A 14,885-nucleotide genomic window follows, 5' to 3' on the forward strand; every position below is an offset into this window, starting at 1 on the left:
CGGCGATAACAGGAAGTGACGTCAGTTTCACGCATGCGCGGAACAAATCTTGTTTCCGGGACGGATCGGGTAGCGACAGAGTGAAAGTGAAACTGTTACAGAAGAAGCCATTTTACAGTGAGAAGAATCATCATTGTTATTAAGAAAGAAAATACTGTGAGTATCACATTTATTCAGTAGATTCAATCGCCTGTTTTACTTTATTTACATCGCGTTTATTGTTGTGTGTTGTTTTTTGTATTGAACTATTGCTCCTGTGTGACATATCGCTCATTGCTCCCTGAATTCTTCATAAGTCGCTTTGGATAAAATCATCTGCTAAATGACTAAATGTAAATGTTATTCTTGTCATTAGGAAGCGTGTTTATAAACAGTAATATGTGACTTTTTTGCCGATTCTCTTGTGAAAATACTCGATATATTGTCTAAGTGAAAGTGAAAGTGGCAACAGTATGTCACTAAGTGCTGCTGAGGGGCTACAAACACAACACACAGCACAACACACAGCACAACACACAGCACAACACACAGCACAACACACAGCACAACACACAGCACAACACACAGCACAACACACAGCACAACACACAGCACAACACACAGCACAACACACAGCACAACACACAGCACAACACACAGCACAACACACAGCACAACACACAGCACAACTCACAACACAACTCACAACACAACAACACACAGCACAACACACAACACAACTCACAACACACAGCACAACACACAGCACAACACACAGCACAACACACAGCACAACACACAGCACAACTCACAACACAACTCACAACACAACAACACACAGCACAACACACAACACAACTCACAACACACAGCACAACTCAACACAACTCACAACACGCAACCATGGAGAAGCTAAGTGGGAGCGCTAATCTTAAATTTAAAAGAGAGAAGGATATCAGGAACGCAGATAGGCAATTTATTTACGCTAGTTAACGTTAGCATGAGCAACTAGTCTGCTAAGGCACATTCCGTCAACGAGGACAGCTCAGCTAGCCAGAACATTTCTTCACTGCCGGCTCGAAGAAGAATACAATTATTCCTTGTGGTGGCTCCATGAAATTTTGTTTGTTTATTGTTGTTGCGAGAAAACAGCAGATTTCTAAATGTTTATATTGCGCTATAACCTGATTGTCCTGTTGAATTCTGAGGTGATTTCTGTTTAAAATGAGCTGAGGACCAAAACTTGATTCTAGGAGATTCAATGGATTTTTGTTTGTGTCTTGTCTGTGAACTTCCTCTGTGATGGCTCTATCAATGCATTTGTGTTTGGAGTTGGTGTTGTTAAATAAATATTGGAGGCTTTGAAAGTCGTTGCTTATTTATTTTTATTTTTTATTCTAACGCAGTTTGACAGACGGTAGTCTGGGCTATTTATTTAGAAAGGCCCGAAAAGAGAGCAAGAGCAGAAACTGCGAGATTATCCCCGTGAATCACTTGCAGGTAAATTCATGTTTAATCTATTTAAATTGGGGAAATGTGTATGATGTGCTGCTACTGATCGTAATGCGTCTCGAACTTGCTGAAGTTCATGTTAGTAAACTGTTGCTTTTACTTTAATTTCTGTGCAGCTTGCAATCTGAATTGAGATTTTTACAAACATTACCTATGCATTTAACAAATAACTGACGCCAGCTAGCTGTTACTTTCTTTACTATCTTTCTTTAGATATTGAGCTGTAGTTTATGGTTTATTTTGATGTGACGGTGGTTAATACTTTCTCAGTATCAGTTAACATTAGCAGTCAGTGCAGTGCAGCACATGGTAGGCGAACAATTCATGTTCAATATTTCTGAGTTCTGATACAAAAACCTTTAAGTGCCATCTGACATTTTGCTCTATAATAAACAATTTTATCAATCTTGTATATTTAAGTTCAGTCATTTCACTTAAATGACAATTAATAGGTTATTTTCATTGCCAGTTGAGTGAAAATGCTGAACTTAAATATACGAACTTGATAAAAATGATCATTCTAGAAGAAAGTTCAGATGGCACTTAGAGGCTTTGCACCTGAACTCTTCATATATATAAAAAATATAAAATGTCATTATGAATGATATGGCTATCAACGGCCCTGAGGGCGGATGGCCACGAATCTCTTTAGGTTTCTATAATAAAGTCATCCAGTCCGCTATTTAAACTCTGTATTACTCCACTCCAGTGACTTAACAGAGGAAGATGTTTAGTTAAAATAGAGGTAAATTAAATCGGTCATTATTACAGTTCCTACATTTGCTATATTATGGTTTCAAAATATAAAGAACACTTAGAAAATAGTAATATAGCCGCCATAAATGGGGAAAACCTCTCATTGGGGACCAAGCCCATAGTATTGGGTTAAGCCCCCAATGTCTCCCACGTCTGGCTCCGCCCCTTCAGTCCATGTTAGAAATGTAAAGCACAATACGGCAGTTCAACAATAATATGAGACACTTCACTGTTTAAAAGATGAAATGTGCAGCTTAGCTGAGGATGACTGGTTTAAAGAAGTGTCTAACACAGTATTTTTATTGCAGGAACAATGAGTCTCTCCAGAGAGTTTAAAAGGTGAGATGATTAAATATTTTAATATATAAATTTGTCCTTTTTAACTGTAATTGCGAAACGTGTTACATGTGTTTGGTTTGTCTGATAGCTGTCAGAGTTTAAACTTAAAACAACTTTAAACAAGATTTAGCTAAATTTATACATCAAATATATATTTCATGTAAGCAATATAGTTGTCCTTACAAATAGGTTGAACTATAATAGTTTATCTTAGCAGAAATTACTTTTTACTTTATTTTCTGAATATTTGTTATTCATATATCCTATATTTATTCTAATATATTATACACATTTTGTCACATTACTGATACATTGCATAAACTCATTACATATATGTTGTTTTAGTTTGACTGGTGGAGAATCTCCTAAACCCAGCTGTGTGTCCATGAACAGTGAAGCATCAATGGGTGAACCACTTCAGTTCAGTCCAGGAGACTGTGATGATCCAGATGTGAGGTGAGAACAGTCTGATAATTTAGACGAGTAAATCACTTCTTCAGTCTTTATTCTCTGATCTGAGTCTGTGCTGTTGATGTTACTGCAGATATTCACTGAACACTTTACTGACAGATACACACATTAATCCAAGTGTTCACTGTATGAAACACATATTTCATTTATTGTTACATTACAGAAACACAACAAATGTCTCAATCAAAGGGAAGCACATGGAGTCTGTTTTCCAGGTGAGTGTGTGTGTGTGTCTGTGTGTGTCTGTGTGTGTGTGTGTGTGTGTGTGTGTGTGTCTGTGTGTCTGTGTGTGTGCGTGTTTGTCTGTGTGTGTTTGTGTGTGTGTGTTTGTCTGTCTGTGTGTGTTCGTGTGTGTGTGTTTGTCTGTGTGTAAAGTTGAGAACTGGATGCAAAGCAATTACTGTGTAACCGTTTATATATAAATATTTATTAGGGATTTACAGAATTCTCTTTTAAAGAATGTGTCTTTTTTAGTATTTGCTTTGATTAACAATCATTTATTTTACATTCAATATCATGTTTCATTTACAGTTTATTCAGAAATGTAGATGCTCTTCTTCAAATGAAGCTTTAAAATTATTTTAACCCAAAATATGTTTCTAAGTCCAAAATCAAAGCTGTATGTTTAAGAGGCGTTTCATGAGATTCTTTTACTGTCAGTCGTACTGCAGCTTTACACAGATTACTGTTATTATTACTGATGATTCTGAAACATGTTTAGATGTTTAGTTTCAAACTGATTCATTGTAGTAAGAAGTCACGATCATATTGATTTGAAATAGATCTCAGTGTGTTATCAATGCTGATGTGTATTTGATGCTTTGAGAATCATTTGAAGGCAAAATATGAATTAAATAAAATATGGTTTTGATGTGTGTTTATAGTGTTTAAATGTGTTACAGGTTTCATGAAATGAGATTCAAGCAATTTAGAAAAAACTGTGTTCACTAAAATGAGCATTAAAACCTTTTTCTGCCCTCATAAGAAAACAAAATCATGTGTGTTTGAACAATGTTTTCAGGAGCTTGAGCACAAACTCATCTCTCTGATGAAGAAAGAGCTGAAGATCTTCAAGAGTCTACTGAGTCCAGATTACCCATCATGCTCTGAGAGAGAAGAGGAGGATGTTGAAGATCAGATCAGAGTCAGAGAGATGTTTCTGAAGATCACACTGAACGTCCTGAGGAAGATGAAGCAGACAGACCTCGCTGACAAACTACAGACCAGTAAGAGCTCTCAGTCATGTGACTATGACATCACTACATTATTAGTGAAAATACATTTACAGTTAATAAATCAACACAATAGAACCATGAAGCTTTTTGTGTTCATCTAATGTCATGATCAGCAAAATCTTAAAAGACTCTTAAGGTCAAATATATACATTTTTTCTAATCGTAAACATGTATTTTTATTTATATTCTCTTTGTTTATCAGAATTGGCCCCTTTAAACATGAAGAAACACAAATCCAGACTAAAAGAGAAATTCCAGAGAATGAATGAAGGAATCTCAAGTCAAGGAAGCTCAACACTTGTGAATGAGATCTACACAGAGCTGTACATCACAGAGGGAGGGAGTGAAGACATCAATAATGAACATGAGGTGAGACAGATTGAGACGGCATCCAGAAGATCAGAGACACAAGAAACACAAATCAAATGTAATGACATCTTTAAAGTCTCACCTGAACTAAACAAACCCATCAGAAGTGTGCTGACTAAAGGAGTCGCTGGAATTGGAAAAACAGTCTCTGTGCAGAAGTTCATTCTGGATTGGGCTGAAGGAAAAACAAATCAAGATCTTCACTTCATATTTCCACTTCCTTTCAGAGAACTGAATCTGATCAAACAGACAAATATCAGTCTGATGGATCTTCTTCATCAGTTCTTCACAGATACAACAGAACTGAGATCGACAGACTTTGATGATTATAAAGTTGTGTTTATCTTTGATGGTCTGGATGAGTGTCGTCTTCCTCTAGATTTCTCAAAGAATCTGAGTTTGTTTGATGTCAGAGAATCAGCGTCAGTGGATGTGCTGCTGACAAACCTCATCAAGGGGAATCTGCTTCCTTCTGCTCTGATCTGGATCACCTCTCGACCAGCAGCAGCCAATCAGATTCCTCCTGAGTGTGTTGATCTGATCACAGATGTACGAGGATTCAATGACCCTCAGAAGGACGAGTATTTCAGGAAGAGAATCAATGATGAGAGTCTGGCCAACAGAATCATCACACACATGAAATCATCCAGAAGTCTGTACATCATGTGTCACATCCCAGTCTTCTGCTGGATTTCAGCCACTGTTCTCCAGAGAATGTTGAGTGAAGCAGAGAGTCCAGCACAGATCCCCAAGACTCTCACTCACATGTTCACACACTTCCTGATGTTTCAGATCAAACTGAAGAGTCAGTAGTATGATGGGAAATGTGAGGTAGATCTTCAGCAGGCTAGAAAGAGTCTTGAGTCTCTGGGAAAACTGGCTTTTCAACAGCTGGAGAAAGGGAACCTGATCTTCTATGAGGAGGATCTGAGAGAGTGTGACATTGATGTCAGAGAAGCGTCAGTGTACTCAGGAGTTTGTACTCAGATCTTCAGAGAGGAGTTTGGACTGAACCTGGGGAAGGTGTTCAGCTTTGTGCATCTGAGCGTTCAGGAGTTTCTCGCTGCTTTATTCAAGTTTCTGTCATTTCTTCAGCAAACATCAGAAAACTTCAGCAGATTGAGATCAAACATGAGTGATTTACTGAAGAGCGAAGTGGACAAGGCCTTACAGAGTGAGAACGGACACCTGGATCTTTACCTCAGATTTCTTCTGGGTCTCTCACTGGAGTCCAGTCAGACAATCTTACGAGATCTGATGACACAGACAGGAAGAAGCTCTGACAGTAAACAGGAAATAGTCGAGTACATTAAGATGAAGATCAGAGAGAATCTCTCTCCAGAGAAATCCATCAATCTGTTTCACTGTCTGAATGAACTCAATGATCATTCTCTAGTGCAGGAAGTACAAACATATGTGAACAGAGGAGATGAGTCTAGTCTTACTGGAGTCCGTCTCTCTCCTGCTCAGTGGTCGGCTCTGGTGTTTGTGTTACTGAACTCAGAAGAGAAGCTGGATGAGTTTAATCTGAGTAAATATGATCCATCAGATGAATGTCTTCTGAGGCTTCTGCCAGTGATCAAAGCATCCAGAACAGCTGAGTGAGTCATTTACCTGCAGTTTCACCTGAACATCTAACAGTCCACATTACTGTAGTTAATGTCCTACAGAGACACAATAAAACATGATGGAATTGTTCACTGCATCTATAGAGTGAGAGCTGCTCTCTTGTGGCTTTTTTCTGATTTTCATTTATTTGTTTTTTATTTATAATTGTCTGTCAGGGTTCAGTTCTTGCAGTGATTCTCTATCAGGTGCAGAAGTTGCTTCAGCTCTTGTGCAGATGATTCTCATTGTTCAAACATTATCTCTTGATGTGTTTATATCTTCACTGTTATCTTGTTATTTCTCTCTCAGTCTGAGTGGCTGTAATCTGACAGAGAAAAGTTGTTCATCACTGGCGTCAGTTCTCAGATCAAACTCCTCAAGTCTGACAGAACTGAACCCGAGTCACAATAATCTGAAGGATTCAGGAGTGAAGCTGCTCTCTGATGGACTGAAGAATACAAACTGTAAACTGAAGACATTACAGTAAGAAAATCCTTAAAGCAATAAAGTTAAACATGTGTATGTATTATGTAAATGAAGGTCTTCATAAGTTTATCAGAATCATCTTTATATGTAAGAGACTCAACAGTGACTGTCAGTCAATGACTCTCTGTTGATTCAGATTCATACAGAATTATCACCAAACTGAGATCATTTTAATAACTAACTTCAATATATTAAACTATTCATTATATTATTGTATAATGACAGTGATTTACAATCATATTTTATTGCTTGTATCATGTAAAAAGGGACATAATATGATAGATTTGATGAATAATAATTGAATATATGAATGTAACAAGATTCAATAGAGGGAAGGAAGGAGGCGGCAACCGGCGAACATTTAACAACTTTAATTAAATCAAATAAACAATAAACACGGAAGTAGAGACCGGCAGCCACCTCACGATAGACTGCCGGCCATAAAACATAAACACAAACTTTACATGTCCTGGCCCGGTCCTCTCTCGTCAACAGTCCTGCCGCTCGTCCTTTTAAACTCCCGATCTCCTCCGTAAGATATGCGGGACCAGTGCGCGCACAGCTGATTGCAACTATCATTCACGCCACCGGCCCCGCCTCACAGCTCTCGTCCCGCCTTCCTCACCACAATGAAATAATAAAAATATATTAAAGTATAATTAACTATATTAAATAATTATGCTATTAATTATTGTCTAAATGTTATTGTCATTATTTTCTTCTCTCTTCAGTCTGTCGTTCTGCAGTATTGGATCTGAAGGTTGTGTTGCTCTGACTTCAGCTCTGAGATCAAACCCCTCACATCTGACACAACTGGATCTGAGCAGAAATAATCCAGAAGATTCAGGAGTGAAGCTGCTCTCTGATCTACTGAAGGATCCACACTGTCAACTACAGACACTACTGTGAGTTACTTATCAAATTATCATTTGCTGTTTCACTCTTGTTCGTGTGTAAATTTGATGTAGTTGACAGTGGCGGCGTTTCAACAAAACCTCGGTTATGGCAAAATTTCCTCCGGCCAAACAACAGCGATATTCCAAAGTAACGTCACCATAAATGATACCACATCATATCTAAACAAATCATTCACAATAATCCCAAAACACTGAATGAATGCATGAACATGCACAGAGACTTACAGATAACAAACACAAACCCTCATATCCATTAAAATGTGTTTTTTAAAGCTCTAACTCTGCAGCAAAAGTGCGACGCCAACAAATATCTACTAAAGCATCTGTCATTTATACTGTGTGTGACAATCACTTCAAACCCACAGACAGATGTTTCATAACAACCACAAACAACCACGTTCATCAGGTACGAGTCTAAAATAAACACCAAACATTAAATGAAATGAACAGCAAACATTATTAAATATAAAACATGTCTCACCTTGTCACAGTGAAGTTTATTGTTATTAAGCAGCGGCGAGGTTGGAGCTAAATCTGTGACATCCAGATAATCCAAAAAGATTCACCTGAACATCTAACATACAAGAAATACACAGCAGTCTAATATATGAAGATGATCTTTAATGAGCATCATTATACACACTTTGTTTGCTGTCTGCACTTGGGTTCTCTGTCCTTGTTCCCTCAACACGTTCCTGACACCTTGATGCTTCATACGATATCCTGAAACATAGAAATGAGATCAGAAGTGATCATTAAAGATCCATCTGTTAATGCTTTGACTGTTATTCATCTCTGTGGCAAGTGCAGCGTTATTCACATCAGAAAGATCCATCATGCAGTCAGAAAACAGTCATAAGTGTCTTACTAACATTGTGACTCACTGTTATCTTGTTATTTCTCTTTCAGTCTGAGTCTCTGTAATCTGACAGAGAAAAGTTGTTCATCACTGGCGTCAGTTCTCAGATCAAACTCCTCAAGTCTGACAGAACTGAACCTGAGTAACAATAATCTGAAGGATTCAGGAGTGAAGCTGCTCTCTGATGGACTGAAGAATACAAACTGTAAACTGAAGACACTAAAGTAAGAAAATCCTTAATACATACACATGTTTAACTTTATTGCTTTATGTAAATGAAGGTCTTCATAAGTTTATCAGAATCATCTTTATATGTAAGAGACTCAACAGTGACTGTCAGTCAATGACTCTCTGTTGATTCAGATTCATACAGAATTATCACCAAACTGAGATCTTAATAACTAACTTGAATATATTAAACAATTCATGATATTATTGTGATTTACAATAATTTAATTTATTACTTGTATCTTGTAAAAAGGGAAATTATTTGATTAATTGATGAATAATAATTGAATAATATATTAAATGAAGTATAATTAACTATATTATATAATTGTGCTATTAATTATTGTCTAAATGTTATTGTCATTATTTCATTTATTTTTCTTCTCTCTTCAGTCTGTCTGACTGCAGTATTGGATCTGAAGGTTGTGTTGCTCTGACTTCAGCTCTGAGATCAAACCCCTCACATCTGACACAACTGAATCTGAACTGTAATAATCCAGAAGATTCAGGAGTGAAGCTGCTCTCTGATCTACTGAAGGATCCACACTGTCAACTACAGACACTACAGTGAGTTACTGATCAAATTATCATTTTGTTTTAAACTCACTTTTTTAATAATCACAAGTGACTGTCGAGTATTTTTGTTGTTTATGTTTTGCTGTTTCACTCTTGTTCTTGTGTAAATTTGATGTAGTTGACAGTTGCGGCATTTCAACAAAACATCGGTTATGGCAATTTCCTCCGGCCAAACAACAGCGATATTCCAAAGTAACGTCACCATAAATGATACCACATCATATCTAAACAAATCATTCACAAGAATCCAAAACACTGAATGAATGCATGAACATGCACAGAGACTTACAGATAACAAACACAAACCCTCATATCCATTAAAATGTGTTTTTAAAGCTCTAACTCTGCAGCAAAAGTGCGACTCCAACAAATATCTACTAAAGCATCTGTCATTTATACCGTGTGTGACAATCGCTTCAAACCCACAGACAGATGTTTCATAACAACCACAAACGACCACGTTCATCAGGTACGAGTCTAAAATAAACACCAAACATTAAATGAAATGAACAACAAACATTATTAAATATAAAACATGTCTCATCTTGTCACAGTGAAGTTTATTGTTATTAAGCAGCGGCGAGGTTGAAGCTAAATCTGTGACATCCAGATAATCCAAAAAGATGCGCAGATATTTAGTGCAAAGAACTGCAACTGCACAACACTGGCACATGGAGTACAGTTTTAATTATTCACAGTTAACGTGACAAATATTATTCATCTTGCAATATTTATACATCTGACTTGAGCAGATGAGATTGTTATGTGACTGTTAAAATAAAAAATAATTGCCAATTTATTGCCATTTGTCGACATTAAAGACTTCACTACCCCTTACACAGTAGGCTATGTATCTATGTATTGTAGGATCTGTGGCGAGGGGAATGCCCTCTTAATAGAAGTCTGATAATTGATATCTGTCAATATAAAACTACTGACAACATTCAAACAACAAATGTAATGTAACTATTAAAATGCTCTCATCATAAACAGAAAACTAATTTACTTACTAGATAAGCCTTTTCATGCCCTTCATACCAGAACTACTTCTGTCTTTAAATCATTTCACTATTAGATCCTTGTTCATTACTAAATGTGACGCTGCTTGTGAAAAGAAAGCAAAAGTCTTTTTACTGTTTTCTACATAAAATCATCCTACAGAATATTCTGTGAAAATATAACAACAACATCTTCAATATTAACTGAATAATGTCATTTTAAAGATTGAAATCTCAGTGAAATTAATATTTGATGATTGTTATAATAAGTTAGATTTTGAGACTTTAGTTTGGGTTTTCACAGGGTCACAAATGTTTACATGCTGATCAATAATGCTAATGCTCAATATAGATAAAAAGGTTGTGGTTCATAAAATATAAATCTGGTGGAAAGGTTGGAGACTTTAAGCAAACAGTAAACAGACTGACAGATACAAATCCTTTAAAGTTGCTGTATTTAGTTTATTGTTGTGAGTCTATTGACCTGCACTACTGTTGTTAACATGAACACGTGTCTGCTGCTCTTCATGCGGCGTGTCTTTGGTGGAGAGAAGCAGCGCACGCGGATCAGAAAGGGTTGACCTCTGACCCCGCTGTCTGCACTTGGGTTCTCTGTCCTTGTTCCCTCAACACGTTCCTGACACCTTGATGCTTCATACGATATCCTGAAACATAGAAATGAGATCAGAAGTGATCATTAAAGATCCATCTGTTAATGCTTTGACTGTTATTCATCTCTGTGGCAAGTGCAGCGTTATTCACATCAGAAAGATCCATCATGCAGTCAGAAAACAGTCATAAGTGTCTTACTGTCACGTGGAGTCAGAGACGTACGGATCCAAATGCAGTTTTTATTAGGAGAATGGTCAAACAGGCAGAGATCAACAACAGCGTATAGTATGTTAGGGAATATCCAAAATCATCAACGGTCACAAGCAGAGGTCGGGGCAGGCAGCAGAGAATCACAGTCGATATCAAAAGTCCAAGGTAATACACAGACGACTAAATATAGGGAACCGCTCGGCAATGTAGACTGGCTAAACAAGACTTTGCAGTGTGTGAATAAGTGAACATGGTATATATAGAGTGAAAGAGGTGACGAGGTGATGAGATACAGATGAATGTAATCAGTGATGATGAGTCCGGGAAGTGAGTTCTGGGAAATGTAGTTTGTGAGTGAGTGATGGTCTGATGTGGAGTGCCCACTGGTGGTTCTCAATGGCACTCCAGATGGTGATTGTTACACTTACTAACATTGTGACTCACTGTTATCTTGTTATTTCTCTTTCAGTCTGAGTCTCTGTAATCTGAAAGAGAAAAGTTGTTCATCACTGGCGTCAGTTCTCAGATCAAACTCCTCAAGTCTGACAGAACTGAACCTGAGTCTCAATAAACTGAAGGATTCAGGAGTGAAGCTGCTCTCTGATGGACTGAAGAATACAAACTGTAAACTGAAGACATTACAGTAAGAAAATCCTTAAAGCAATAAAGTTAAACATGTGTATGTATTATGTAAATGAAGGTCTTCATAAGTTTATCAGAATCATCTTTATATGTAAGAGACTCAACAGTGACTGTCAGTCAATGACTCTCTGTTGATTCAGATTCATACAGAATTATCACCAAACTGAGATCATTTTAATAACTAACTTGAATATATTAAACTATTCATGATATTATTGTAAACTGACATCTTAATAACTTTATAACTTTAACTATTAATAACTTTAGATTTTAATAACCAACTTGAATATATTAAACTATTCATGATATTATTGTGATTTACAATCATTTAATTTATTACTTGTATCTTGTAAAAAGGGAAAAAAATTGATACATTTGATGAATAATAAATAATATATCCTTATGATTATTGTCTAAATGTTATTGTCATTATCTCATTTATTTTCTTCTCTCTTCAGTCTGTCTAACTGCAGTATTGGATCTGAAGGTTTTGTTGCTCTTACTTCAGCTCTGAGATCAAACCCCTCACATCTGACACAACTGGATCTGAGATTTAATAATCCAGAAGATTCAGGAGTGAAGCTGCTCTCTGATCTACTGAAGAATCCACACTGTCAACTACAGAAACTACTGTGAGTTATTTATTATTTTTAAATCATTATATATCTATAAACTATTACCACACTGTAGGGTTTGGCTCAAACTAGTCGACATGAATGCTCTGGCACGACATTTAAAGCTTGATGTCGACTAGTCGCGGGTCATGTGGGCTAATAAATATATTGACGTTGTTCTAAAGTCGTAGGCCGTCACAAACAAACTCGACACATGTTTCTGTTGTTTCATCTATTAGTGCTCATGACACTTTCAGTGGACTTGTTGTAAATGCAAGTGAAGTTTGGTCTGTACACTCGCTTCAGATCTGAAGTAACGTAAAGCTGCTGTAGAGATCCACCTGCTGCTCTTTTACTATATATTAAGAAACTAAGAAAATAAAGTCCACCCAACCTTACTTTCTTCTGCAAAACACTGTTGGTAGCCATAAACTTCTATTGTATGGATACAAAACCAATGACAATGAGGACAAATGTTTTATCAAAATATCTTTTGTCAGAAGAAAGTCATACAGGTTTGGAATGACACAAGGTGTAAATGATTAAATAATTTTCTTTTTTGGGGACCAGTTGTTATAAACCTGAATACATTTCTTTGTTGTGCCGAACACAAATAAACACGAGAGTTTGTAACTCAGCCGTTGTGGGTCACCATTGACTCCCATAGTAGTCTTTTCATTTTTGGGTGAACTGTTCCTTTAAGAATCCAGTCAACAAAATAATCTTTATTAGACACATTTTAGGACTAGTCTTATTCAGTATAAACAAAAAAAGATCTATTTGTTGCGAGACATTTTGAAGTAGATATATTTACAGTGAACAAGTGACAGAAATGTTTTGTACTCACACTTGTGTTAATGTTGGTGTGGCTGCACTTCTTGTATTGTGTTCTCTCTCTCAGATTAATTTAATATGATTTGTAAGTATAAAGTCATTGTGACATGATGTTGATAATGACTGAGATGAGTGAATATTAATATCATATCTGATGTTTCTCCTCAATGTTTTACAGTATTGAGCCTCGACTGAAACAATCACGTGAAGAGTGAAAGGATTCCCTTCATTCAGTAAAGATCATCTGAGTCTTTTTCTCTCTGAAGACTGTGACATCACCGCTGACGGCTGTGAAGCGCTAAAAAGTGTCTTATTTATCATTATTTCCATTTGTATAACATTCTGATCTCATATTCTGTATCATCCTGTATCTCTGGGCTCCTGAAGTCTGACGTGTGTCTGGTCACAATACATTATTACATGGTCAATGGACACCTACATTTACTGCTTTAAAGTTCATTTAATAAAGAATGAACTTAAAATAAAATACTTATAATAAAATAAAAGTTTTAGGCATCAGACAAATTGATGCTTAAATGATCGTTGACATAAAACAATATAATGACTTTTTCCACATGTGAGGGAGTGTAAGTGATGATGAATATTGATGTGTTTCACACCTGGAGAGATAAACACCAAACACCTATAATGGACATCAAGGTGAAATATTCTGAAGCAACTAGAACAAAGAATGTGATCAAACTTCATATGTTTTATTGGTTCAGACTATGATCAACATGAGCACACAGTTACACATCATATGTCTGTCATGTGTTCTGTCTTTAACATGAACTGATTTAATAAGCTCAGAGATTCAGTGATGCAGAAACTTTCCTGAATAACTGTTAACATATAATGTGCAAAGTATTGATCAATAAAGTAAATAAATTTGAATACCAACAATGCACACGAATAACATAAAACACTTTATTGTTGGTGTGGGATGATCTATAGCCGAGCACAGTATACAGATCTGAGTGTTTCTGTGATGTATTCACTGAGTTTTAGTCTTTATATTGAGATGTGATTTCAGAAATATATTACAGACAGTGACGGCTAAGAGCGCACCCTTTATATTTACTTTATTTTATAAATGCACTTTTGTTGTCAATGTTATTGTAGACAAATAGAAGTATAAACACTTTACACTTTTAAATGATGTCTTACACATATATGTTTGATCACTAATGACGAGTTGATGACGTGGTTTTGTAAACTGAGAAACAAATCAGGTAATTCTCACAAATTCAATTGAATTCAAATTGCATTGATTTCAGCTGATGGAAACTTATTTAGCATGAAATGTATTTTAAGTGTTGGAAGAAACATTGCTACAAATATGCTGCCATGCAAAACTTATTGGCCAACTGAATGTAAAAAACTCTGAAGAACATTAAACCTGCTTTTGCTGATATACCGTAAATACAGAAATAAGCGCCCCAAACCCATTTCTTCATCTGATAGTAAAATCTGTTAAAAATCATAATTCTTATGAATCCTCTTGATATTACAACATACTTTGAGGTAAATGCAACAACATTCAAAACAACTGATAATGAATAAATAGATTTGTGTTGTAGTCTCCAGAAACTGTATTACGCATTTATTATGTACAAATTAAATTATTAACAACTTTCGAA

At 36.2% G+C, this 14,885-nt stretch overlaps 1 protein-coding gene across 1 annotated transcript; it reads left to right on the top strand.

Annotated features, from left to right (window-relative positions):
- The first annotated feature begins 67 nt into the window (after positions 1–67).
- Positions 68–14,151, top strand: LOC306891758 (NLR family CARD domain-containing protein 3-like). Its single transcript, XM_079452269.1, is given in 15 exon segments — positions 68–156; positions 1,386–1,479; positions 2,556–2,586; positions 2,932–3,042; positions 3,221–3,272; positions 4,079–4,283; positions 4,495–5,471; positions 5,475–6,262; positions 6,579–6,752; positions 7,487–7,660; positions 8,582–8,755; positions 9,153–9,326; positions 11,625–11,798; positions 12,256–12,429; positions 13,424–14,151. Coding segments are annotated over 13 exon segments (3,240 nt in total). The 5' UTR covers positions 68–156; positions 1,386–1,479; positions 2,556–2,560; the 3' UTR covers positions 13,461–14,151.
- The last annotated feature ends 734 nt before the right edge of the window (positions 14,152–14,885 follow it).

Source organism: Barbatula barbatula, assembly GCF_947034865.1.
Source record: "Barbatula barbatula genome assembly, chromosome: 3".
Classification (NCBI taxonomy): Eukaryota; Metazoa; Chordata; class Actinopteri; order Cypriniformes; family Nemacheilidae; genus Barbatula; species Barbatula barbatula.